The 27,702-nt window shown below is 39.3% G+C and overlaps 1 protein-coding gene and 1 pseudogene across 2 annotated transcripts; one reads left to right on the top strand and one right to left on the bottom strand.

Moving 5' to 3' along the window:
- Positions 1–195: 195 nt before the first annotated feature.
- On the bottom strand, positions 196–6,852 carry LOC127632717 (arylacetamide deacetylase-like 3; annotated as a pseudogene).
- LOC127632841 (short-chain dehydrogenase/reductase 3-like) lies at positions 3,854–23,470 on the top strand. Of its 2 annotated transcripts, XM_052111647.1 has the most exons (7): positions 3,854–3,891; positions 8,637–8,918; positions 17,952–18,095; positions 18,834–18,953; positions 19,445–19,683; positions 22,685–22,810; positions 22,931–23,470. In XM_052111647.1, the coding sequence occupies exons 2-7, from the start codon at positions 8,724–8,726 to the stop codon at positions 23,013–23,015; spliced, it is 909 nt and encodes a 302-aa protein (XP_051967607.1). In that variant the 5' UTR covers positions 3,854–3,891; positions 8,637–8,723; the 3' UTR covers positions 23,016–23,470. The 2 variants fall into 2 exon arrangements, with proteins under 2 accessions (XP_051967607.1, XP_051967606.1); XM_052111646.1 differs by lacking the exon at positions 3,854–3,891 and having other exon boundaries at positions 8,435–8,918.
- The last annotated feature ends 4,232 nt before the right edge of the window (positions 23,471–27,702 follow it).

Raw genomic sequence — 27,702 nt, 5'->3', positions numbered from 1 at the left:
GTTGCGGCAATCACTTTTGTGGTGTTTTCATTCCTTTTGGAAGCTTGATAGCCATTGTCACCATGAAATGTACTTATGAGGAAAAGAGCTACATAAAATGTCTCCTTTTGTGTTCTGCAGAATATACAGCATACAGGTTTGAAATAACATAATGCCGGTGAGTAAATGATGACTGAACTTAAATTTTTGGATGAACTATTCCTTACAAGACCATTTTATGATTAATTCAGACAAATCTCTTGGTTTCTCTGTCAGAGTGTCATTACATAGTTTATAAATCCAGTCCATAAACTTTTGAGAGGATGAAAATGTGAGCCAGCCTTCGTTAAAGAAGCTGAGGATCCCATGGAAGCCATCAGACATATGCTGCCATGTGACATCCACTCTTCTGGAACAGAATCCCATCATTCCTCAGCACATCATACAGGTCAGGATGAAGGTGGATGGTGTACGGTGAAGAACATCATGTTCAGCTAGTAATGGGGAGATCTCTGGATCCAAGCCCTGTTTAATGATGCGATAGACATACGTATTGTGACCCGAGATAACTAGCTGGTTTTTGACCCGCTCCTTAAATTGAGGTGGAAGATTAGTTGGATCCAAGTTTCAGCTCGGCAGGAACATTCTTGCCTTCCACAAGCTCCTGGCTCACAGACTTATCCCTGTTGAGGTACTACAGGAAAAATAATACCGCTCTGCATCTAAACATTATGAGCACAGAATGGTTCTGCTGGTATGACGGCAAGTTGAAATCTGCCATCTGCAGGGCTGGATAGATGAGGACATGGGAACAGGGAGAAAGCAGATATACATGCTGTGTTTTCGCCAGCCTCTAGCAGAGTGCGGCAGCCAGTTTCGCCCTGCATGGGTCTACCCTGAAATCGGTTGCCACTATTGAAAGGATGTGGGCAGTCACAACCTCACAGTCATCCAGGTGGGCAGGGTACCATTCTGTAACTAAAAGAAGGGGAACAAAAGGACATGACAACAAGATATTTAAATTTAAAGGGATGTTGTTCTTTATCTTTCTTCACAACACAAAAGGAAATGGTATGCAAAATGTTAGCCTCAGTCATCATTCACTTTCAATGTATTGTAAACAAACAGTAAAACAGAGAGAATTTGTAATGTTTACAGATTGGCCCCCTTCACTTCCGTTGTAAGTTTTTTTTTTTTTCACATCGGGTCTGACAAATAGTCCAACAACTTTTTTTATGGAGAGCAGTCTGATATATTTTTCTTCAGACTGTGAAGAAAACTAATCGACCAATGAGATAAGTGCTTTTAGTCACATGCCCAGAGCTGCTGCATCTACATTGTCCAGCCTGTTGATTGCGCCAGTGCACCAGAGGTTACTTAGCAAACTGACAATAAACACCAAAAGAAGAACAACAAAAGCACTGAAGATGGATGTAGAACTGCTCTTGTCTTTGGTATTTGAGCTCAAGTAATTATTTGATTAATGCCCCAATGGCTACAAGATAAGGAGGATGAGTTAGTATGGCAAGGAATTGCTATAACAAAAAGTCAGACCAATGGTGAGTGTATTGGTGATGCATTTAATTTTATTATTTTTTAATTAAAATGTAGGAACTTGTACTGTCTTAGAATAAAATTGATTTATGTTAGCACCGCCTATTGTTCAGGAGTGAATTTGCATTTCCTGTAGCTCAAGAAAAAAAAAGTCTGTCTTGGTGTGAATAACCTTGAAGAAACCTTTCGTTAACAGTTTGTTTTGCAAATTTGTCTCAGATTTGGTGATAATTGCATTTAGTCTGAGTTTTAAGTTGTACATAACATTGTAAGTACATGGCCAAAAGTATGTGGATACCCGAATAATGGACACATGTATCCTTGTTGATCATTTAATTTCAAAACCATGGGCATCAAAAAGTTGTTGGTATTTTGCTGCTATAACAGCTTCAACACCAGACTCAGTAGTGGTTGCATCCTATGACATCACCACGTTAAAAGGCACTGAGCACTTTAGTATGCCCTGTTCTACTGAAATATCCATATCCGTTAATAAGAAGGGGTTATCCACGAATGTTTGACCATGTAGCGTATCTCAAAAGTCAGCTTACTCAACAGACACAACTGTGGTGCCAGTTTCCATTGATATGTATCGACACACCTCATCAACTTCATCTGTAGTTGAAAAGACAATGAAAACATGATAAAATATCAATGTAAATCCATTCTGTGTCTGTGCATGCATATATTACCAATAATTCCAAACACCAATACACCCAGCCTCCACCATGAAAATACACTAGGGCTCTTCTGATCTCTCCTGAGGCTCCTGCAGGTTCATACACCCTCACAGGAACCCCATTGAACGTCACGTCTTTAATGCATAGCCCAGGAGGCACAGGCCTTTTGTGGATTATCATACAAACTCTGCACCATTGTGTAAAATTCAGCTCATGGCAAAGCCCCAGTCATTCCTGAATTCGGCTCTGAAGGTGGTTTGAATACAAATAAGACTTATTTGGGACCGTTCCAGAACCTAGTGAGCTGCCTCAGGAGGGAGAATTTATGGAACAATACAGTGGGTATACATCCAGAGTAAGCTTTCTGCCAAAGCGGTCACCGCGTTGAGTCATTAGCGGCTTTAAACCGCTAAAGGGTACTATAACCATAGTATTTCAACCAGTGGTGGGCCGTGCATTTACAGTCTAGGCCTTCAGTGTGATTCATGCCATTAAGATAACACAGTTTCACAATGAATAAGACACCCTACGCCTTTGGGTATCATAGTTTATGTCACAGCTAATTAGTAATACAAACTGACATTTTAAAAGCATGTCCATGCATGAAAGCTAGAACTTGAAACAACACTTAATGCTTAAGCAAGCCTAAATTTAACTTAATAAAGTGAATGTTTATCACTTACTTTGTATATCTCCCTGGGTGTCGACATGTTTGTGTGACATCATGCCCCTGCATCTCATTTACATTTATGCATTTGGCAGACGCTTTTATCCAAAGCGACTTACAGTGCAATTATTACAGGGACAATCTACCCGGAGCAACCTGGAGTTAAGTGCCTTGCTCAAGGACACAATGGTGGTGGCCGTGGGGTTAGAACCTGTGACCTTCTGATTAACAGCCGTGTGCTTTAGCCACTACGCCACCACCATCTCGCCGAAATCGAAGTTGAGAATTTCTGCACGAGCCTACAATTTTAATTCTGACTTCAAGATGCACTCCATTGCACTTTTCCTAGTAGGAAGTTGTAAAATCTGACTTTCCGAGTTGAATGGAATGCAGCACTACTTTTCATTCTGACTGGATAAACCTTTCATTTTTCTCAATTTGTTTGTAGATTAACTAAGAGTGGAAACACATAAGCAAAAAGGTGATTGAGAAGGAAAGGTATTTTTTTTGGCACATTAGGCCAGCAGAGAAGGCTATGCTGGCCCTGAGAATTCGCCACTGATTTCAACAGGCTAGAGCTGAGCGCATCAAAGCTGTTTCACAACAATTCAGTTTGAGGCAGTAATGTTTGTTTTGCCAGCCGACATAAAAACAAACAGTAAAACAGAGAGTATTTTTAATGTTTACAGATATCTTGTTGTCATGTCCTTTGTTCCCCTTCTTTTAGTTACAGAATGGCACCTGAGCACAGGTACCCTGCCCACCTGGATGACTGTGAGGTTGTGACTGCCCACATCCTTTCAATAGTGGCAACCGATTTCAGGGTAGACCCATGCAGGGCGAAACTGGCAGCCGCACTCTGCTAGAGGCTGGCGAAAACACAGGATGTATATCTGCCTTCTCACTTTTCCCAGGTCCTCATAAAAAAAGAAAAAGAACCAAGAACAACAAACACTGATTTGCTGGAGGGACGCTGTAGGTGCGCTTCCAACGTGAAGGCCGTCCCAAAAGGTAGGTATCTTAATTATGTTGCCTCCTAGATTTCTTGTTTTGGCCAAATTCTAAGGTAACATACTATGCATTGTTCCCCAAGTATCCAATCCCAGAATGCACTGTAAAGCCCCCTGTATATCTCTAGCAAAATCGAAGAACAAACGACTGTGATTTCATTTTTCAAACAAAATCTGGCCAAAATGGTGTTTTCGAGTTTGTTTCGTTGGTTGAAACAGCTTGCCAGTACAAACCCTCAGGTAGACTTTGTAATTGCTGCTAAACATCTTCAAACTGTCATTGGTCCACATCATTGATGGGTGTGACCTGGAGCACCACCTCCTTTGAGGCAGACCACTAATTCCATTTACGTTCTTCAGTCAGTCAAGTTCACTCAACATGAACACTGTTGCTTTGCAGAGAGAGTTATTACAGAGTTTGTGCAAACTTAACTACGTCTATTCCAGTTTTTGCATAGAGACATTATCCAAGACCATGTTGTGTGATATTTTTATTCTATTAGATTATAAAATGAACCAATTATACTCACTCTTAAGTGCCAATTCTTTCTGTTGTTCGATTTTCTGCTTCACTCATGTTCCGCCTATAGCCAAAAGCCATTCACACATCTGCCCAAAGTGAGATATGCCTCTAATCGTCATTCTTTTGTCTGTATTCTGCTAATTTACACCTGTCTGACACCCTGTTTTACATCATCTATGTAGCTGTATCAGTATCTTCATAAAATACTATAAAAAGAGTTTATCAGAGCATATCATGGCACATATAGCATGTTAGCACTTTAGCATCATTAATGCAGAATGCAAACATAACAAATTACACATTATCTACTACATATTACTTTAGTGCTTAAAATAGCATCTTTTACTGATCTCATTTGAATTGTTCTTATAGAATAAGGCTTAAAGTCATTGATAACACATTTTGATGTCATATTTGTTGCTCTTACATGTAGTCTTGTGCAATCTCATATTTAAAGGCCCATATAAATGTGTTGGATGTGCATAATATGTAAACCCTGAAATGTTGTTTTATAATCTTGTAGAGAGCTTGTTTATTCTGTTCCGATTGAATTTTAAATATGTCTGTATTTGAGGAGCTGCATGATGTTAGCCAATCAGAACAGTGGCCGTTTACATTGAAGTTCAAAGGAGATGCTGAGGCCAAACCAGAGCGTTTGAGACAGATGGAAAATGATCATTACTAAACTATGACAGTGTGACGAGTAGGAGGTTGTTGGCGGGCAGTGAGGGTGCACGGCTGGCGCTGAGCCACCTAATCAGGTGGGATGTGAATAAAGACGAGCCGGGGCCAGATCAAGAGAGAGAGACAGACAAGTAGCTGCTGTGTGTGTGTGTGTGTGTGCACGCATCTGTGTATTTTGTGTTATGTTTCAGTTCTTTTATGTCATTAAAGTTATGTTGACTGTTCTGCCGGTTCCCACCTCCTCCTTGCCCATCCTTACCAGTTACAGTTTTGGTGCAAAAAACTTTACTGATATTATCAGTGGACACCAGGGAAGATATTTTTTTTAAATGCATTTCATGACCCCTTTGAGTGAACTTGGCTGAACTGTTCTATTTGAATGGCTCATGGAGTAGCTTTCTATGTAGAGCCCAAAAAATAAAAAACATTCTAGAAGAGTTATTGAGGTGGAATATATATCAAGCCCCATTACATTTTTCAATATGTCTTTACGCTAAAACACTTGCAATAAAAATCAGTCACAGACTATTGTTCAGACTTTCAACTTGAACACAAATTTTTCATAGGGCACAGAGTGGATTACTATTTTGTGGTTAGAAAACTTTTTAAGTAGGCTATTAAACCTAAGAAGTAGGTCAATATGATTGGATTTGCCAACTACAGCATAGCGCAAAAGGCATGAACACTCACCACAACTGCTATCCCACATACACGCAATGAACCACGTGTAGTTTTCTTGGATTAGCAACTCCAGGAGGAATCTCTGAATTTATTAACTCAAAGTACACAAGGCCAACTAACAACAAATAAAAACCTGCAATAAAAGCAGCAATCCTGATTATAAGAATTGCAGTTCCAGTGTACATGGCTACTTCAAAGTACTGCCCACACAGCAGTAAGTGTTCAAAATACACCATCCCTCTCCCTTTTAGTGCATGCACAAGGTCTGTTGCCATCGGTTGAGGGTTTGACCTATTGCACAAATTAGATTTGTAAGGATTTTTTACCAACCAACCACAATTTGCAGTAAGTCAAAACAAACAGGATACTATTTTTTTCATGTAAACAGACAAGTCAACTGTGGTGGTTATGACTGAAATAAGATAACAATGACTTATAGTCCCAAATCTAAGCACATGTGGTTTTGGATTGGTCTTTTGCACACAAATCTAGCAACCCTGACTAGTGACTTATCAACACATTCTTTGGCCACTGACCAGAAAACTTAGGAGCTAATTAGCAATGTCAACAATGCACAAGGATTATATACTAAATTGAATAGAGGCAATTAACGGCGGCATGGCCTAAAGGAACGGCAAACCACTGCATATTCATAAATTGTAAACTAACTAAGCTTTAGATCCTTTAATCATTTTGCTTTGCTAATGCACATTAATGATAAAACTAGCTTCTATGAAAGGTAATGTTGGAGCTACGGCTACCTCTGATTATGCAATGGTTTATTCAGTGAACTTTCACTAAAGATCTGTAGATGGCAGTGACACTCTAACTAAAAACAAGAAAGCCTTTCGTGTTCAGGGTCAACATGTTGACAGCAAGGCAAAATGTGGAAGATTAAAGAAAGCTCACATCAAAATACAAGTTTCTACAGTACAATACTGAAAGATTAATGTCACCCCATGTTATTTCATGCCTCTGTTTGAACAACAGATCCAGAAACTGGCACATTTCAGTGAAACATGTTTTTCCACCACCAGACAACCATTTAGTCTTCTCTGAGAGCTGCTGAGCCATTACTAAGAGGCACAACATAGCAGTCATTGTGAGGCTGCATTTCAACTCAGTCCGGTCTGAGCAGCCCTCTATTAAGATTTTAAGCAGTAAAGCAGAGGCCGGGCCAAAAATAACAGTCTGGAATCTCCACGACGGCTCCTGGATTTACTGTGCAAGTTTAAGAGCTGGTTGCAAAGGTCTCCTTGTTCTGGGGTTGCTCTGGTCTGAAGGAATCTTCCCTCCGCCTGAGTCTGGGTTCTGTGGACTCAAAAGTAAAACAGGAGACCAACAATTGTAACAACACACACACCTGTTCACATTAAAGGTTGCAGACTTCGGGCCATGGAAACCTTATTTGAGTTGACAAGAAGCAGCAAAAATAAGGGGAAATCAAATATCAATATCTGTTTACAAAACTTGCCAAACAAAAACTACACCTACATCAATTGGTGCAATTAAATTGAATACGTTTTCTATTACTTTAAGATTTCTGAATAAGGACTTTTATTTTTAGATTTTTATTCTTATTTTATTCTGATCTATTTTTAAAGATATTTTGGTAGCATTTTATAATAAGGTTAAATTTGTCAACATTAGTAAATGGATTAGGTATCATGAACTTTTTTTTTTTTTTTACAGTATTTATTAATGTGTTAATAAAAATAAAATTGTTCATTGTTAGTTCAGAGCATTAACTAATGTTAAAATATACAACTTTTGATTTTAAAAACGTTGAAGGTTGTTAGTTCTTGTTAACTAATGTTGTTCACTAATGCAGTAAAAATAAATATAAACGTTTCATGCAAAACAAACAACATTAAGGTCATAAATGTCACAGTGCTTATGAGTCTGGCACATTGAAATTATTTTTCAATGTAAAAATATGCTAGAAATGGACGTATTTGACCATTGTGGTGAGTTTTGCGCAGTACTGCCACATATTTAAGATGCTTTGTCAAGTTAAACAGAACTTCGACTTGTAAACATGTCACTTTTTTGTTTGCCATCTTGGACTTAAACTGACACCTAGGGGCATGGATGTAGCATCAATCCAAATTTAAAGTCACAATCAGACATAATTTAATCCGTGAGTGAAAATGTGCAACAAAAGTGCAGTTGCTGAGGTTAAGCAAGTAGCATTCGGCTGGTCATGTGATTCTAACATGGCAGCCCCCATGAAGGGACCCTCTTCATGTAGATATAAACAGCTTTTAGATGCTTACTGATGACTGGAGTCCTAATATCAAGTGAGAGCTCATGATTTTATGCATATATTTCAAAATGATATACATTTATTAAGAAGTGAGAAAAAAAAAATCGGAAAATATGACTTGAGTGCACCTTTAAAAAGCACGTCTCGGGAGTCCAGGCACCTGCGTTCGAGGCGCTGCGTCTAGCTTTTATAGCGCAAGGACGCGTTCGGTGTTTACGGCCCCTTACAATGTAACCACAGGTTGAAGGTTGAAAAGGCGGCGAAAATGGCCTGTGACACAGCTACTGGGGGAGGGACATATACCGTCATAAACAAACCCTTGACAATACAATACTGTCAGGTCTCCAGCTGTCAATCAAGATAAATGGTCCCCTTAAAACCCAATTCAGATCCGACATATCGTCATAGTTGGAGACCGTCTGGTGCGTAAAAGAAGCGCACACTTGTCGCAACAAGAGCTCCGTGGATGAGGAGTTTATGTTCAGACTCCCGTGGAATATAAATGTGCGAAAAATGCCACACTGCTCTCACATTGCATTTTACCGTATTTAGCGTGCGTTAATGTTGCAAAAATTGCCTTATCCACTCTTAGGGTAAAGGTGATCACTCCGAGCAAGGATTCACTTTGTCCGGCAATTGTTCCAGGCGAGAACTGAGACGCAGGCGCGTCTTGAGTGAAATGGATATGAAGGCGCTGGGCTCCGTGGTGCTCTTGCCTATTCAGATACTGTACTATGTTGTCAGGGCGACAGTGTCCTGGTTCTTGCCGAGCAAGCGAAGAGATCTGACCGGAGATGTGGTGCTTATCACGGGTGGCGGACGTGGCATCGGCCGTCACCTGGCCAGGGAGTTCGCCAAGCGCGGGGCTAAAAAGGTAAACATGCATCATAACTCGTGCTCATATGGCTTTATTTGTATTTTTGCTGCCTGGTATTTAAGCTCACCGCTGTCTTTAAATAGTTCTTGCAAAACATAACAGTCAGGTCTCTCGTGTCACAACTCTTTGGATACCAGGCTGTCTCCCTCTCTGCTTCTTTCTATCTTTCTACTTCTCTCTCTCTATCATTTGTTAATCATAGGTGATACATTATGATAATTTTAAAGTTTCATAGCAATTTACACCCCCCTGCACTAATTGGCGTTTAAGCTTAATAAATAATAATCATTTAAATGTCAGCATGTTCATATGAAACAAAAGTATGTAATAACGCCATAGACTACAATTATAATAACATTGTGTCTCCTTACACAATTTAATTGTAATTTAAAGGAATTTTCCAGGTTCAGTACAAGTTATGCTCTATTGACTGCGTTTGTGACAGCATTTGTGGCATTATGTTGATAACAAATAATATGAGGCACTTAATATGGAAGTGAATGGGGCCAATTTTTGGACGGTTTAAAAGGCAGAAATTTGACATTTATAATTGTATAAAATTATCATTTAAAAAAGTATTATTTAAGCTAAAAGTTGTTTGAATCAGCATTTTTACAGTTGCTTTAGGATATTAGGTTTTACAGCATTATGTCATGGCAATGAAGTTGGAAAATGTTATATAATTTCACACAAAAAAATTTAGTAAGTGATTTGTGTTATATCATAATATCCTCTTTTGGCTATATTTAAAAAATAAAAATAAAGTATTTTAATGTTTACGGATTGTCCACATTAACTTCCATTGTTAATGCCTCTCCGTAACCCAGATTTTTATTTATTTTGAAAAGAAGGGACTTGTCAAAATAAATTTGTGGTAATTACCATTATGCCACAAATGCTGTTGATTGAGCTTAATTTGTATAGAACCCAGAATATTCCTGGGTAAACACACATCTAGAGCAGGGGTGCAGAACACAAAACTAAAAAATGCCATGGTAGTCAAAATATGTATTGTTACTACTAACCATAATAAATGAATATGGGATAATTTTCAAACAGTGTAAGTTTAATTTTTTATGGGAGTGGTGTCTAATACTTAATTAAAACATAGATACATAAACTGTAGTAACTGGATAGTATGGCCATTTTTGTCAGGGCATACCTTGTCAAACATGGTTTGTTTGGTTTCACACAAAATGTAACTTTCTATGGGCTACTTTTCTCCCTAGAGACATTGCATCTCCTGCTCATATAACCATTGTTTCAACAGTTCATAGGTCTGATTAGTCAATGCATAGGTCATGACCCTACGGTCAACAGACCAATCAAAATGCAGAGCTGAAACCCAAAGTCTGGCTAAACTTGTACAGCAAACTGGGTCAATTAGTGAACAGTTAATTTTTCAGAAAATATCCTTCTTTAAACAAAAGTTACTTCTGTGGTTTTATCATTGGAAAATCTTCTGTAGAGAGACCACTGACCCAAGAATGAAACAGTGCCATTAACTTTAGCAGGATGCCTGCTTTCCTAGTCGTATATTTTCAAATAATTTTTACTTCATTAGAGTCTTTATCTAATGTATTGATAGCTTAATTAAATCCATCACTTTGTCAGTAGGGTAATACTCTTGTGTCTCAACACTCAGACTGTAAAATGCAAAATCTAATGAAAATCAAGAGCTGGGAAGAAATGCCTCAGCTGCCTTACCCACCCTAGACATTGTATTTTAAATAGCCCCAGTGCCCCAACTGTAATAAACAGAGATTAATATCTTGTGTAACCACAGTGACGGGGCCCTGCTTCTAGGTGGTGTTACTTGGATTTACACACATTTTCCTTCAGAGAAGTATGCATGTATGGGGCTAAATAAAACTCATCGTAAAAGTCGCAACGCAAATGTCACACTGCAGACAACTAGGAGACATTAGATCCCTGAATACTAACTGACACAATTCACCTATTACATCATCCCAGGGCAAAGGTTTTTGAAAGAAGCTGCTCTTTATTTAGAGCTTTGCAGCAGTACGTTAAAGGAAGCCACCATGCTTGTCAACACCCGTTGTTTGAAATTGTCAAGTCTTTGGAAACAGCAACTGCAGTGGCTGTATTCACAGTTACTCCAGTCTTAAAGAATGTTTAAAAGATGAATCATAAATGCACAAAATCACAGATTCATAGTTAACTTGACTATGTGGGGGTTGAAATTCTCTGTAGCGGTCAAGAGGTCCGCCATTGCCTGGTAATTCAATACTAAAAATATTTTGCATCAGTTACAGGATGTCATAGGCTACTAAACAAGCCCTATACAGTCATTTCAAGTGTCACCCCATTACCAAAGGAAAATAACCCAGAGAAAATTTGTATTGCTCAGAGATTGCTCTCACGTAGCACAAGAGGTCTCAGTTGTGTTTCATTGAAGTATCAACTTTGTCTCAGCAGTTTCTCCTAAAGTTAGGCTACTTAAGAGAAATGTAAATAGACACAAGTGAGTTGATTGTTAACATACAGTTACAGGGATGATTCTCACAAAACCTGTCAAGAAAATTTCCTGATCATATTTAACCCAAAATCAATACAGAACGTAGGAAATTATACTCTGCATAAAGAAAACGAAGCCGACATTTAGGACAAGTACGTTTTTTTTTGCATTGTGACATTATTTTCTGGACAGTTTTGCACATTATACCACAATTCTTATTACTACAATGCGTAAAAATTTAGCTCAGGTGCATCACATTTCTATGGATCATTTTTTAGATGTTTCTGCACTTTGAATGGTGTCCAGCGGTGGCAAATTCAATTGATTGGACATGACTTGGAAAGGCGTACACACCTGTCTATATAAGGTCTCACATCTGAAAATGCATATCAGAGCAAAAACCAAGCCATTATTTCAAAGGAACTGCCTACAGAGCTCAGAGACAGGATTGTGCCAAGGCACATATGTGGGGAAGGCTACAAAAAACCTTTCGGCTGCACTGAAGGTTCCCAAGAGCACAGTGGCCTTCATAATTCTTAAATGGAAGATGTTAGGAACAACCAAGACACTTCCTAGAGGTGGCCGCCTGGCCAAACTGAGCAATCGGGGGAGAATGGCCTTGGTAAGAGAGGTGACCAAGAACCCAATGGTTCCAGATATCATATGTGGAGATGGGAGAAACTTGCAGAAGGAGAACCATAACTGCAACACTCCACTGATCTGGGCTTTATGGCAGAGTGGCCAGATGGAAGGCTCTCCTCAGCGCAAGACATACAAAAAAGAACCTAAAGGACTTTCAGACTGTGAGAAACAGATTATCTTGTCTGACGAAATGAAGATTGAACTGTTTGGCCTCAATTCCAAGAGTAGTGTATGGAGGAAACCAGGTACCGTCATCACCTGTGCAATACCATCATAACTGTGAAGCATGGTGGTGGTAGCATCATGCTGTTGGGGTGTTTTTCAGCAGCAGGGACTGAGGGACTGGTCAGGGTTGAAGCAAAGCTTAATGCAGCAAAATAAAGAGATGTCCGTAATGAACACCTGGTCCAGAGCACTCAGGACCTCAGACTGGGCCAAAGGTTCAACTTCCAACAGGACAATGACCTTAAGCACACAGCCAAGACAATGCAAGAGTGGCTTATGGACAACTCTGTGAATGTCCTTGAGTGTCCCAGCCAGAGCCCGGACTTGAACCCAATCGAACATCTCTGGAGAGACCTTAAAATGGCTGTCCACCAATGGTCCCCCATCCAGCCTGACAAAGCTTGATAGGATCTGCAGAGAAGAATGGCAGAAAATCCCCAAATCCAGGTTTGCAAAGCTTGTTGCATCATTCCCAAAAATACTTGAGGCTCTAATCGCTGCCAAAGTGCTTCAACGAAGTATTGAGTTAAGGGTCTAATTACTTATGTCAATGGTATATTTCAGTTTTATTTTTAATAAATCTTTTAAGTTATCTAAAATCTGTTTTTTTTTGCTTTGTAATTATGGGGTATGGAGTGTAGTTTAATGTGATTTAAAAAATAATAATTTTAGCATAAGCCTGCAACATAACAAAAGTGTGAAGAAAGTATGCCCTATGTAAATTGCTTTCTGTATGTGGATGTGCTGGGGGTAGGGTGGCAGGGGACATACATCTCCAGCTGAGCAGTGGCCTGTGGCTGACCCTTATGTCTCCACACTAATTAGACAGCGGCAGGCGACTGCCTCCTGAACTCCCCGAACTCCCCGTGCCCCTCTCCAATCCTCAATACACATGCAGACCCATTCCATAGGGAGCAAAGTGAATGACTTAGCGGGGGCAAGTGGGAAGACTACAGGTGGACAGAAGTTAGAGCCACCTGAATTATACACTTCACTCAAAAATAAAAATCCTGACATCATTTACTCAAACTCATGTTTATCCACCCACCAGGAACTTTCTTTCCTCTTTGGAACACAGTGAAGGTGAGTAAATGATGACAGAATCTAACCATTTTAAGGTTTCTATAATACATGTAAGCATGTACTTTTGATCGATTTTATCATCTGATTCATACACAACACTGATCGTTAGTGGTTCTCCTTAAAGGAATATTCCGTGTTCAATACAACTGTTCAGCTCAATCGACTGTATTTGTGGCATAATGTTTATTACCACAAAACGAGATAACAGAGAGGCTGTAAAGTCATTGTAAAGTAGTTTTAGGGTTTACAGCTTTGCGTCATGGCAGCAAAGTTGTAATATTTGAAGTAATTTTAATCAGAAGAGGTTAGTAAATCACACTAAAATCATGTTAACCAGCATACTGTTTACATCTTGTGGCTATACTTTTGAAAAAGTGAGAATTTAAACGTTTACTGATTGGCCCCATTCACTTCCATTGTAAGCGAATCACTGTAACCCTGATTTTTGCTTTTTTTTTTTTAGAAAAAAGGGCAAGTCGAAACATTTTTGTGTTAATCTACATTATTTCATAAATGCTGTCAATTGAGCTCAACTTGTATTGAAAATTAACAATGTGTGTCCTCATTGAACAGGATTAAGTATGGTTTATTTGCTCCTTATTTTAGCATATTATATTTTAATATTGTGTACTCAGTCCCATTAAGGACTGGAGTGATAAGACTTTCTAATTTGTGCAGATGGAGCTCATAACTTAATTGTATACTTGACCACCTTGTTATCCAGCAGAAATATCAAGATTGTTGTGAAATCCCATTATTTACCTCAGTGGCCATGCATACAGAGCAGCCCTATACAAAAACACATGGGTAGGTTTACTACATAAAAGTCCATAAGCCCAAATAGGTGAAACCACCTGTAGATCAGGTCATCAGCAAATAAATAATGATCCACCACAGAGATTACTTTAGGCTAGTTTGAACAGCAAATATTACATTGATGTATGTAGAGAACACATTTAGCTACAAAAATAGTGAGGCTACTGTTTGAGGACTTTAAGCAGTGTAGAGTTTCTTTGCATTTGGAAAACCTTGTAATTGACCCTGGTAATGGCTCCACTTTTCCATGTTGGAGTTGGATGAACTGCTTACTTGTATTACACCAAATGCTCAAAAGGTTGGAAATTTCCACAGCTGCTTTCACAAAGAAAGAAATAAGTAATCGGACCAATTACACCCATGGCAAATGATGTTGCAAGCAAGTGTGTTTCCTTCTTCAGCAACAAACAGCCAGCAGTGTGAATAAGGATACTGCACCCTTCAGTATTTTGTCCTCATTTATTTCTATTACGACAAATCCCAGCAACTAGATGCTGGCTCCGATAAACTTTAATGAGAATGGAGAGCAAAGCAAAGTCCCTTAAGACTGTCTTACGTTGGTTCTCCATCTGTAGCTGGGTTTCCATCCACATTTTATTAAAATTTTTGGATATTCCATGAAAATGGATATTGACATGTGCTCTAAACCGCAAGTCATTTATTACATTTGTTGTAGTAAAAGATCCACAGTGGCTTAACTTCCATTTTCACTTCTATTTTAAGCCAATTTCTCTAAAAGTGAAGTTTTCTTAAACACGTGGGATGGAAATGGCTGCTTTATTCGCAAATAATCACTAGTATTTGTCAGGCTACTCCAGACCTTCACAGCTACACACACAAACAATTTTAATAGGCTAATGAAGCAGATAATGACTGGTCCCATTTGTCCAGCAGGCTGTGTAATCTCTACAAAAATGTGTGTGAGAGGTGATGAGTCCTGGGCCGATGCTAATTCTTGAACTGTTCCATGCGTTTCCACCACAGAAAACAACAACAACTTGCATTTATATAGCGCTTTTCTCAAACTCTCGCTTTACATAGTATAGGGGGAATCTCCTCAACCACCACCAGTGTGCAGCATCCACCTGGATGATGCAACGGCAGCCATAGTGTGCCAGAACGCCCACCACACACCAGCTATTGGTAGAGAGGGTAGAGTGATGTAGCCAATTCAGGGATGGAGATTATTAGGAGGCCATGATAGATAGGGGCCAATGGGGGAATTTGGGCTAGGACACCAGGGTTAAACCCCTACTCTTTACAAGAAAGTGCCCTAGGGATTTTTAATGACCACAGAGAGTCAAGACCTCAGTTTAACGTCCCATCCGAAAGACAGTGCTTTTTTTTTATTTTTTTTTTATTTTTACAGTATAGTGTCCTCATCACTATACTGGGGCATTAGGACCCCCACAGACCATAGGGTGAGCACCCCCTGCTGGCCTCCCTAATACCACTTCCAGCAGCAACCTTGGTTTTCCCCAGGAGGTCTCCCATCCAGGTACTGGCCAGGCTCAGCCCTGCTTAGCTTTAGTGGGCAACCAGGCAATAGCTGCAGGGTGATATGGCAGCGGCTGAAAAAAAGGCCGCTCTGGGGCTGAAAACATGGTTCACCAAATTTTTACCAAACAACAACAGTAGCTACCATTTGCAGCAAACAGTACTTCTTCACTCTATAAAAACAATAAAAAATGCCACAAAATTATCAGACATCAAATGCATTCAGGTAACGCGGATGAAACCAGCACTCTACTTGCGATATGGTCTTTACAGAGATCTGAGATAAACTAGAGAGATAATGTTGGATTGCATTACTCCGTATATTTAATATGTCCTCAAAAACAAGAGTAAAAGCTGAACACAAGCACTGTTGTGACGTGCCATGTTTGTTTATGGGCTGGTACAGAAGTCGTGTAACCCATTACTTCACCGTTTGGTTCTGAAGTCAGTGGAAAAGTGTGGCCAATTTATGAAAGGCTCAAGATTGCCCCGGCCGTGAACCAGCTGAGCACAAGCTCGGCACGCGAACCATCGCCATTTCAGTGGAAAAGGGCTAATTGACCCTTCAGACTGACAAATCGAATTGTCCAGTCACTGTCCCCCATGTTCCCTGTCCCAGCAAATCCATTCACATTCATCTCTCTTTATCTTTCTCCAAATGATTTGCAGCCCAATAAAAGTAGCCCCACTGTTCCTTTAGAGAAAGGGAATGTTCTGTTCCTACCATACCCTAACTACTAAATATCATATATTGGTGTGGGATATATTTCCTTCCTTAGTATGGAAAATCTTAAACCATGATTTTAGTGGTAAAACAGGGCTCACGATTAAAATTGAATTTATAAAATTGATTGTTTTGAATCTTAATTCTGATTGATGGTACAATAAATGAATGCAGATAAATGTACACCTGTAACTGCACATTTCGTATTAAGCCAGAAAATGATTTTAAAAAGCACATATATGCAAATGCGAGCACTTGGCCAACACGTTGCCCATGCACAGTCCAGTTGAACATGCTTGATGTGCATACTTTTATCACAGTGGCGGTAACACACCTCAGTACTCAAGGGGCGATAGAGATACCTTCAAATGTCTGTGCCATTAAACTGCATTTGTTATTATTCAGTTAATTTGCTATAAATATATTGACTTACATTCTCAGCAATATTCTCTTCAAACTGTTGCAAGTCATTACAGTAGCTGACTTGAAAGAGAAAACTCACTGTACTGTAGAAGCGGACACTTTGTGCTAATGCACCCTTGTGGCAGCATTAAGAATTCAACGTGTACTTGCGTTGTGTTATGTATTTGCAATCTGACACATTTGGAATGCAATTACACAAAACATTGAGCTTGCATTGCTAGAAGCATCTGCCTTCACATTCTTGCGTAGAGTATGTATCGGGCCTTTCGTGTGTCAAATTGCTACGTTACATAGCAACCGTACACAGCTTACAGTTCGGATAATGAAGTATATTACTTGATGGGTGAATTGTTTGTTCTGATTATTGTGATCAATAAATGTAACCATTTTATTTTTCATATTGCTGCTGGCACTTTGGCTCATGCCCAAGAACACTCCTCACCTGTGGGAAAATCACTGTAATGCACAGCTTTCTGTGAAATTCCATATTTTTCCTGATCCTCAGAGAGAGTTTTAAATAAATATTTTTCATTTGAAAAGTTTTGTCAAAAACTTTGGAATGAAAGTTAGGCTTCAAAGGCTTGGGTTTATTAGTAAACACACATATTCAAGACCTTAAAGGGATAGTTCACCAAAACAATGTAAATGTTGTTCCAGTTAGGTAGAATGATAGCCTCGGTCACCATTCATTTTCATTGTATGGAAAAAAAACAATGCAATGAAAGACAATCGTGACTGAGGCTCATATTAAGGCTCATATGTCTTGGAACAAAATGAGAATGTGTAAATAAGGACAGAATATTCATTTTTGAATTAACTACCCCTTTGTTTGCATTACTAATGATAAAAATGGCAAGGCGTTGTTTATGAATAGCAATGGACAACATGGAAAATACTGTTACACAAATGAAACCTTTTGATTCACAAATTCATCCCTAAATATGCATCACTGACCCTCTGTTCTATTTTGCAGTGGTGAGTTATGTTTTGCTTTCAGAAACATTTCAATAAATCATTTTATTTTCAATATGACAGCTCACATCATTACAGTGTGTATGTGTTGTGCTTTGTAAACCTGTGCATTTCCTGTCTGTTTTCTAAAATGCTCCACCATTGACCTTTGGTTCCTTTCTTGTATCAGCTAATCCTGTGGGGTCGAACAGAAAAATGTATGCAAGAGGCATGCGAGGAGATCGCCCTCATGGGGACGGAGTGCCATTACTTTGTTTGCGATGTGGCCAACAGGGAAGATGTTTACAAGCAAGCCAAGGTTGTAAGAGAGAAGGTATGTCCCATAAAATCTGATTGTGACACTATTGACTTTCATCAACATATTGCTGATCTTATTAACCATGATTCATTAGTGCACAGTATTCCAAATTTTCCTTGTGATCTTTTTCAAAATGTAATCACATACGCTCGATTACGGAAGTACAAAACTTGCGAATTGCATTTCTTGTTGACTTTAAAGAGTAAGTTATTAGAGGTAGACTTATATACTGATAGTTGGTTTTTGGAACTATCATTGTATGCAAAAATCCATGCCTAAGTTGCCAATATTTTTTTCATCATTACGTCATTTCAAAATAAGAGTCCCTGGTGTGATTTTGGCTTGTTTATACTTTACAAAGTCCTGCGTTATGCACCAAATCTGAATTTTTCTGGTTATTTTGGGGATTTTGGTTGAACAATAAACTGCATCTGCGATTTTATTCTTTTAGGACTCTGTCTGTGCCTGTCATAGCAAGGAAAGATTACTAAATGTTTTTGACATTTTATAAACTAATTTTTATTATTTTTTTGATTAATCAGTTATCAGCCTTTCCCACCACCTTAGTTAGGTCAGCTGTCGGTCAACCTCTATAAGGTATATATATTGAGATAACGCTTTACAGATTACAGGTATATGCAAAGACTGAAATGACAAGGTTAGAAAAGCCCCAGCAATATGGCAGTATTACATGAATTTACTAGTCCTAAAAGAAAACGTGTCTCACCATTAGACTTTGTTTTCCCGTGGTAGGTGGGAGATGTAACCATTCTAGTGAATAATGCTGCAGTGGTGCATGGAAAGAGTTTGCTTGACAGTGATGATGATGCCCTTCTGAAGACTCAGCATATCAATACAATGGGACAGTTTTGGGTAAGTACACTGAGTGGTTGGGTAGGGTAAGATAGGAAGGGATCGGGTGGTATTACAGTGAGTGGCATTGATATCTTTTGGCAGACCTTTTAAACAGTTGCAACCAGAGTCTAAAATTAGCTTTTTGACACATTTGTTTATGTGACAAAACATGAAGACTTTTTGAGAGGAATATTCCACATATGTTGCCACCTGTAATTCTAGAGGAATTCATCTGACATCAACCTGACCATAAATTTTCCACCAATTGAAACATTTTAAAAAGACGTGCAAGTTGCGAGGACATTTTTTCTTAAGACCTTTCGTACACTTTCGATTTTGAATAAGTGAGCATCGGACTATTTTGTTTTACCCGCCAAACCCAATTTTTACTTGTATTTGATGGGTGTTGAAATGGAACCTGATTGCAACATTCTACATGTAATTTTCTGATATCTAAGTTCTCACTTCCTTGGATTTAATACAATTTTTAAAAATTGTTTTGTCCACAGACAACAAAAGCCTTCCTGCCTCGTATGCTGGAACTACAAAACGGCCACGTTGTGTGCGTCAACTCCATCCTGTCTCTGTCGCCTATCCCTGGTGCTATAGACTACTGCACCTCTAAAGCATCCTCACTGGCTTTCATGGAGAGCCTCACTCTGGGTCTGCTGGACTGTCCTGGGGTGGGCTGTACCACTGTCCTCCCATTTCACACCAACACTGAAATGTTTCAGGGCATGAGAGTCAGGTGAGTTGAAGTGTTTTGCTGAGGAAACAATGGAAATACACAACTTGAAGTTAAAGTTTTCCAAAACTGAGAGGCAAAGCACTATTATCACTTAAAGTCAACATGAAATCATAATTTCAACCCAGTTTACATACGTACTGACTTTCTTTCATGGTCTTATTGTGTAGGATTCAGCTGTGCGGTTATTCCCAAGATAAAAACAATTTGTCCTTGTAATCTTTCATCAGAATCAAAAAACTTGCTCCACCTCTGAAACGACTTTCCTTTTCGCCTGATTTCACCAAGCCCTCTTATTTTCATACTTCTTGTCATATAAACACAACTCACAATCCAGTCCATTCCTAATGAATAAATAAAGTCCTGCTCAACATTGTTTTCTCACTTAATATCCTGTTTCAATTGGAAACATGTTAGATTATAGAAGTAAAAGTTGAAGTTTCATGTTGACTTTGTTTGCTGTAATATTCTGCCCTTAAAAATATTTTAGCTGTGCCATGTTACAGTATGGTATCAGATGGTAATACAATGGTACTTTTATATATACCATGGTACTCAATGATTTCCATATTCGTATACAGTATCTTGCCATTTACATACATACATTTACATAGTACTTCGAGGTTGAATGCCCAAAACAATTTGTTATTGCTTAGGGCTGGGCGATATGCCGATATGTATCGTGTCTACGATATAAAGTGCCAATCGACAGAGATTTTGCTATATCGTGTATATCGAGATATGTAAATATCCATGTGCGTAGCGTGACTGTATCTATTAGTGTGCATGCTTCACATGATACTGAAACCAGGCCCGAGCATGGAATTAATGTCAATATTTGTGCACGCTGGTTTAACGCCAGATTCACTAAAGGAATTATGCAGATTAGGCACCGCCGCAAACGTGCCCACAAACTCGTGGCTGATTCTTTGCAATTCTGATTTTGCGGGCCGGTTCTGAGCATTCTAAAGCGAAGGATGCAGAAGTCCACCATGATCTGACTGACACACTCTGCCGGGACAGAGTCACCGCACATCAGTACCTCTCAAAAGTAAAGTTATGAAAATGAAGAGGAGCTTGTTATTAAAACAGGAGCGACATCTGGTTCACAAAAGCTGACACAGATTACAAAAATGTAATCTGCAAACTGTCAAGCAACTAGGGCTGAGCGATAAAACGATATCAATATTTATTGCAATAAATTAACTCCACGATATCGATGATAAGCCTTTGAGTAATTTCCGATATTTAGCCTGTGTTCTACATCTAGACATGCATGTTGCTAAAAACAATAGCAGTTTGGCTTACTTGTCGTATGTTTCCACTGTCGTGTGCTGAGCGAATGTGAGCGAGCGCTTTCGATTCCTTCCTATGGAAGCCGAGCGTCAAGCTCACGAGGTGGATTGTAAAATTGACAGCAGCGTGGGGCAAGCGGTTCCCTAGCATTGGGAGTGGCTTTGTGCGGATTTCTTCCACGTCAGTGGAAACGCAGCCTCAGACTGTATGAAGTTGCTACTGCCCCCGCTGCGCAGGTCACCGCTTTCCGGATCCGGACCCCAGATTGATTCCATCTTGACTGCAAGACATCATGACGACGGTTACGCCCTCTCATGGTCTCTAGTGAGCAGCGCGACAAACAACAGTGCCGGTTACATCATATCTGATCTTTCTGGGCTGTATTCTTGAATATTTTTCTCTAGCACTGAAACATGCTTCACTGATGCCCTGTCCCGGTCCGCACCCGCATCCTCTTTTCCCCACATGTGCATAAACATGAGGTGCGTGTTTCCAGAGCGCCTTTAGACCATAATGTTTTTTTCTTTCTAAATTTAGTTTTATTAATCAGCATGTTCCAAGACTTTAATAATAAACAAATAGATTTCTGTTCTAATTTTGTGAAATTATTCCGATGTCATCATCTCTGACAAATATTAAAGACAAAACAATTAATAGTTTGTAGTCTAGTCTTTCTCACTTTAATGTAAAGAAATATGAATATAATTTTAATGTAAAAAAAAATATATATATATATATATATATATATATATATATATATATATATATATATATATATACACACACTGTCATTATGATTCAAAATGAACAGATCATCTTGTAACATTCATATCCAACTGCACTTAATTGATAAACTCTATAAAATATTGTAATGTTTTCATAAACGATCCTTCAGACGCCACTGCATTGGCAGTGTCTGGGCCCCCAATGCAGTTTTGTAAAGAATATTTAGACTTATTAGGATTTTGTTTTCTCTTCTTTTTTTGGAAATTCTAAAAAATGTGCAAATATGATTCAATATCGTGTTAAATATCGATATCGAATGATATGAAAAAGAATATCGTGCTAATATTTTTTGCCATATCGCCCAGCCCTACATGCAACAATCACTTGTGGTAATACAAACAATCTGTTTAAACACTTTAAAATAAAGCATGCTAAAGAATATTATGGAAAATTATGTCTTATTTAGTCTTTTTTTTATTTTTTATGTTTATAGATATATTTTACATTTATTTTCTGCAAGATGTGTTATTTTATTGTGCTTTTTTACCAAAAAAAATTTTATATTTTCTTTTTTACTTCGGTTTGAAAGGATTGCCAGTTTCTTGAGGAACGTTTATAATAATACTGGTCAACAACATATCAGACTGAAATGTGGCATAATGTGAAATTGAGTAATATGGAATATATGGTAATATGGATAAACTGTGTTTATTTTAATTTTTAACTTTGTCAAGTTCTAGATAAAGAGAGAATTATATAAGAGGAATAGTTTTCATTTAAAAGTATTTATATCACTGACTACATGTCCAAAAATATGGTGGTGCATGTACAAAAAAAAACAATGGTTTTACCATGATACATGTCAAAAAAATACCAAGTTACTTTTTTTTTGTAAGTTTGACAACCAGCCACAATAACTACTGATTGCTTTTTAAAAACAGTTGTATTTAACTGTACCCATGCCTGGGGTTTTGCTCTGCAGGTTCCCCCAACTTTTCCCTCCTCTAAAGCCAGAGGTAGTAGCCCAGAGAACAGTGGATGCTGTCAGGACCAATACGGCCTTCGTTTACCTACCATGGACCATGCATGTGCTCATTATTCTGAAATGGTACGGTCTGATTCCATCGACAGTGTACAGTTTTATATTACATCAAAATATTTCAGTAAATCCACTTTGAAATGCCTCATTCATTGTGTTTATCGCTTTTTTTTTTTACCTACGAAACAGTGTCCTCCCTCACAGTGCCCTGGAAGAAATCCATAAATTCTCAGGAAGCTACACCTGCATGAATACTTTCAAGGGACGGACATGAGAGGACTCCAGACAGCATGGGAGTTCCAAGTGTTACATAATTTCAAACAAACTGTATTATAGTCGAACAACAACAATGGAATCCTGGTGAAAATGAGTTAGTTCTTCAAGTATTCCAAAGGCAATTTGTCAAGGAAAACGAGACAAAGGGACAGATACTCTGGCAAAATAGAGCACAAGGGGCCTCATTTGCAGGGCCACTTACAGGTCACCATTGACCTCTGTGTTGTAGGATCAACACGGAATGGACAAAACAAAGCCTCAAATCAACCACTGTACTGTATGTGTACTTTAATGTTTTTAAAGATGATGCTTTTAACTACTGTCACTGTAAATTCAGCATCTGATTAAAAAGCAGTTTTAAAGATAAACCCTTTCTATTGGGATGTTTTAAAAATCAGCTTAGTTTTTTATAGGGATCAGTGCCACTTTTCCAAATGGAATTACGATAATAAACTGTGCTATCAGCGAGCACAATTCCTTTTTAGAGATTTCCCCCTCAGAGTGCTGCATGTGGAGTGTGGGGGGGGGGGACTAAATATATTAAATCTGTTTTTGTCATTTCTCTTGGTCAAAGTGAGTTTGGTTTATTTTCAAAGCAGGGATCAAGTTATTGCAATAGCTTTTTTTACTTTGTGTTGAAGGTTCAGCTCTTTCAAAAGTTTGTACTTTGTTCCGAGAAGTTACACGGACAGTAGAGAAAATCACAGTGATTCCTTGTGGAATGTTTTGTGGTAATCTGGAAATATTTAACCACAAATCCATCCATGTAAAAATACACAGGTGCCTTCCAAAAATAGCTCCTGCTGTGAAAGTATAGTTCCCTATTTGTCACTCACTCGACGTTATGTCAATGTAGTGACACTAGGAGTCACTCTTGGGAGCCCCAAACACCTCTGATCTTTGAGAAATGGCCAATGGGAATTGGCCAGTGGAATTTTCATGCCACTCCCAGACATACGGGTAAAAAAGGAGCTGGCTCGCAACCACTCGTTCAGATTTTTTCTTCAAGCGGTTGATTCACAGAGAGCAGAATTCCACTGCCGGTCCATACACCTCTGCATGCTGTTGGATATAAGGCACATTACAACATTTTCTCCTGGTCATGTTCTCACTGCAATTTGGGGACCCCAAAGGGAGTGGTTCCGCTGGGTAATCCCCCACGGACATCCCATTCCCCAGTATGCTCATTTGCCCTGGTCAAGGATGAGACAGGCAACTCGCCCCATAGAGAGTTTAATGTCTCATTCAGGGCTCGGGAACAGGATGAGCTCTCAATCGCAGCATCGGAGAGCGGGCTGATCCAGTCGGATGCGGAGGACTCGACTGGGCTCCCACCTTTGGGTCCAGTTGCCCAGTCTGAGGCAGACGCGGAGCTGGTGGCCATGCTTGCCCAGGCGGCAGCGAGCGTCGGGCTGGATTGGAACCCTCCACACTGCCCTGAACCCTCACGGCTAGACGATTGGTTCCTGGGCTCAGAGCACCGCTCATGGCCGCATCCACCCTGCACACCATGGCTCTCCTGCAAGTGCACCAGGCCAAGGTGTTGAGAGAAATGCACAAGATTGGTTCACAGCGGTAGATCTGAAGGAGGCAATACTTCCACATCTCTGTTTTACCTCGGAACAGGCCCTTTCTGCGGTTTGCCTTCGAGGGTCAGGCATACCAGTACAAGGTCCTCCCCTTCGGTCTGTCCCTGTCACCTCATGTCTTCACGAAAGTTGCAGAGGCAGCCCTTTCCCCATTAAGGGAAGTGGGCATTCACATCCTCAATTATCTCGACGACTGGGTGATTCTAGCTCACACTCGAGACTTGTTTTGTGCGCACAGGGACCTCGTGCTCAGGCACCTCAGCCGGTTGGGGCTTCAGGTCAACTGGGAAAAGAGCAAGCTCTCCCCAGTTCAGAGAATCTCTTTTCTCGTGATGGAGTTAGACACAGTCTCAGTCGGGTTGATGCATATGAGACCGCTCAGCACTGGCTTCAGACTCAAGTCCCGAAATGGGCATGGCGCCGCTGCACACATCGCATGGCCATCACGCCAATCTGCAGCCACTTGTTCAGTCCTTGGATGGACCTTGCATTTCGGCATGCAGGGGTCTCCTTAGTGCAAGTGTACAGGCGCATCGTTGTTACAACAGACGCCTCCAAGCGAGGCTGGGGCGCCGTGTGCAATGGACATGTAGCCGCGGTCTCCTGGACAGGGCCGTGACTGCATTGGCATATCAACTACCTCGAGTTGCTGGCGATATTGCTCGCCCTGCGGAGGCTTCAGGGTTGGTCCAGATGGACAACACGGCGACGGTAGCATATATAAACCGCCAAGGTGACTTATGCTCACATCGCTTGTCACAATTCATCAATTTCATCTATTTTGTGAACTGCAGTCCCTCCTGCAGCAAAGCACCCCTACAGCTTGATGCTGCCACCCCCATGCTTCACGGTTGGGATGGCATACTTCGGCTTGCAAGCCTCACCCTTTTTCCTCCAAACATAACGATGGTCATTATGGCCAAAAAAATATCAATTTTTATTTAATCAGATCAGAGGACATTTCTCCAAAACGTAAGATCTTTGTCCCAATGTGCACTTGCAAATGGTAGTCTGGCTTTTTATGGTGGTTTTAGAGCATCCGCTTCATCTGTCTGTAAACAATTGTTAGAAAAATGACTTGTGTCATGCACAAAGTAGATGTCCTAAACGACTTAAAAATGTGTTTTAATGGCTTCAACCTAAGTGTATGTAAACTTCTAACTTCAATTGTAAATCTGACACAATTAAGTGAACTTTAGACTTAAACAAGAAAAAAATGTAATCTGCCCGTGGGGTAAGAAAAAAGATTACGTTTATTTTTCTTACCCTAAAGGCAAACAGTTTTTTCTTGTTGTAACCATTTATCTTACTATTGTAACCATTTATCTTACTATTTTACTGGAAAACAAGACAAAAATACAGTATGTCTTGAAAATGGCAATACTTTTTTGCAGTGTACGAGGTTGCATTTGTTAACATTAGTAAATTAATTTGTGGCATAATGTTGATTACTACAAAAAAAAAAAAAAAAAAAAAAAAAAGAGTTTTGACTTGCCACTCTATATCCAATTTTACAACTTTGTTGCCATGACACTGTAAGGCTGTGAACCCTGTAATTCCAGTAAATTAGATTTTAATAATAAACAGGTTATAACAGAATAATTAATGCATAAAATTATTGTCCATTGTATGTTTCCTAACCTAGTTAACAACAAATACAATCAAGTATTACAATATTAAATCTATATAAAATAGTCTACCTATCTAATCGACCAGTTGATCATGGTCGCTATTTCAAATGGTCTTGAAACTTCAAGTTAAATGAATCAACTTTAATCTGTTACTTATATAATTATTGTATTAAGTTTATTTGGCAATTGTGATTTTGGCTCACTGTAGGAAAACAAGCATACTTGACACCTGGAACTAAGTAAAATGTGTATGGTTTCATAGTAAATTAGTTTAGGCATGATCCCATAGTGTTGGTCCACCCTTGATTAGCACTGTTGTTAGTTTGGCACACAGTTCATCCATCAATTCAGCAGCTCATCTGACAAAATGAGACTCTGCTGACCCCCAGCAAGGGCCTGAACTCCATGCCTCAGTTACCCTGTCTGCTGAGAAATATAGCCAACTGAGGCAAGAGGTTAAAAGTCATGTATAGTGAGAGTGTAAAAGCAAGTTCTCTGCCAGGAATTGAAGCCCTTTTGCCACTATAAGAAGGCTGTTACGATACAGTTTAAGTGACCTACACATTTAAAGTAATGTTCTGTCTTCAATACAAGTTAAGTTCTATTAACAGAAATTGTGGTATAATGATGATTGGCACAGAAAATAATGTCTACTTGTGTGATAGAAGCATTTACTAGCCTTGTCTGTGTAAAGTTATATCCAATCTTTCAACTGCAATGCCACGACCATGTAAAAAGCTAGTAAAACTGATAAACCTTTGCATGATACAAGCAAAGACAGGAAGGGACGGTTTACATATAGAGCATACTCCACTCACAGAAATGATATCGGTAACAGTAACCCAGTAATCAGAAGTTCATCCACCAAGAAAAGTATTCCCATCTAAAAAAAAACAACTTTGCTCACAGTACTTACACCGCAAAGTGACATAGAATAGTAAAGAAGTGTGCGGATTGGAATGCACGAAGTGATAAATGCTGCCTTTTGTGACGTTATGCCACTAATTGTAAAATGGAAAAAAAAAATTGGGAGTCAGTGGAAAAGGAACATAATTGTGAAAATAGATGAACTACTGTCACACTGAAAAATGTAGGCAGTTAAGTTAGTAGAGCTGATACTTGTAGTTAGTAACTCCTTAACACTGCAAATAAGACACTACACCAGGCCATATCAGCACACACAATGTTATGCTAATGCTTCCTCTACAGATGAAGTGTACAGAGGAGCAGTGTTCTTATCTGTAGTTCTCATCTGCTATACCTTTATCCACTAGCGTCGGTTTCTGGAACACCATTATCATTGTGATAGATCAAAGCTGTAACAACAACAGAGCCATGAACATCACAGCGAGGCAAGAAATTACATAAGGGCTGGGCAGCCATGCCAGATCACCTTACCTTGATGCCTGTGCTGTTGGCTACACTTAAGCTTTCATCAAGCTACAAGCGCCAACACCTCTGATAT

Source organism: Xyrauchen texanus, chromosome 39, assembly GCF_025860055.1.
Source record: "Xyrauchen texanus isolate HMW12.3.18 chromosome 39, RBS_HiC_50CHRs, whole genome shotgun sequence".
NCBI classification, from domain to species: domain Eukaryota; kingdom Metazoa; phylum Chordata; class Actinopteri; order Cypriniformes; family Catostomidae; genus Xyrauchen; species Xyrauchen texanus.
This window is presented reverse-complemented; position numbering and strand designations above follow the sequence as displayed.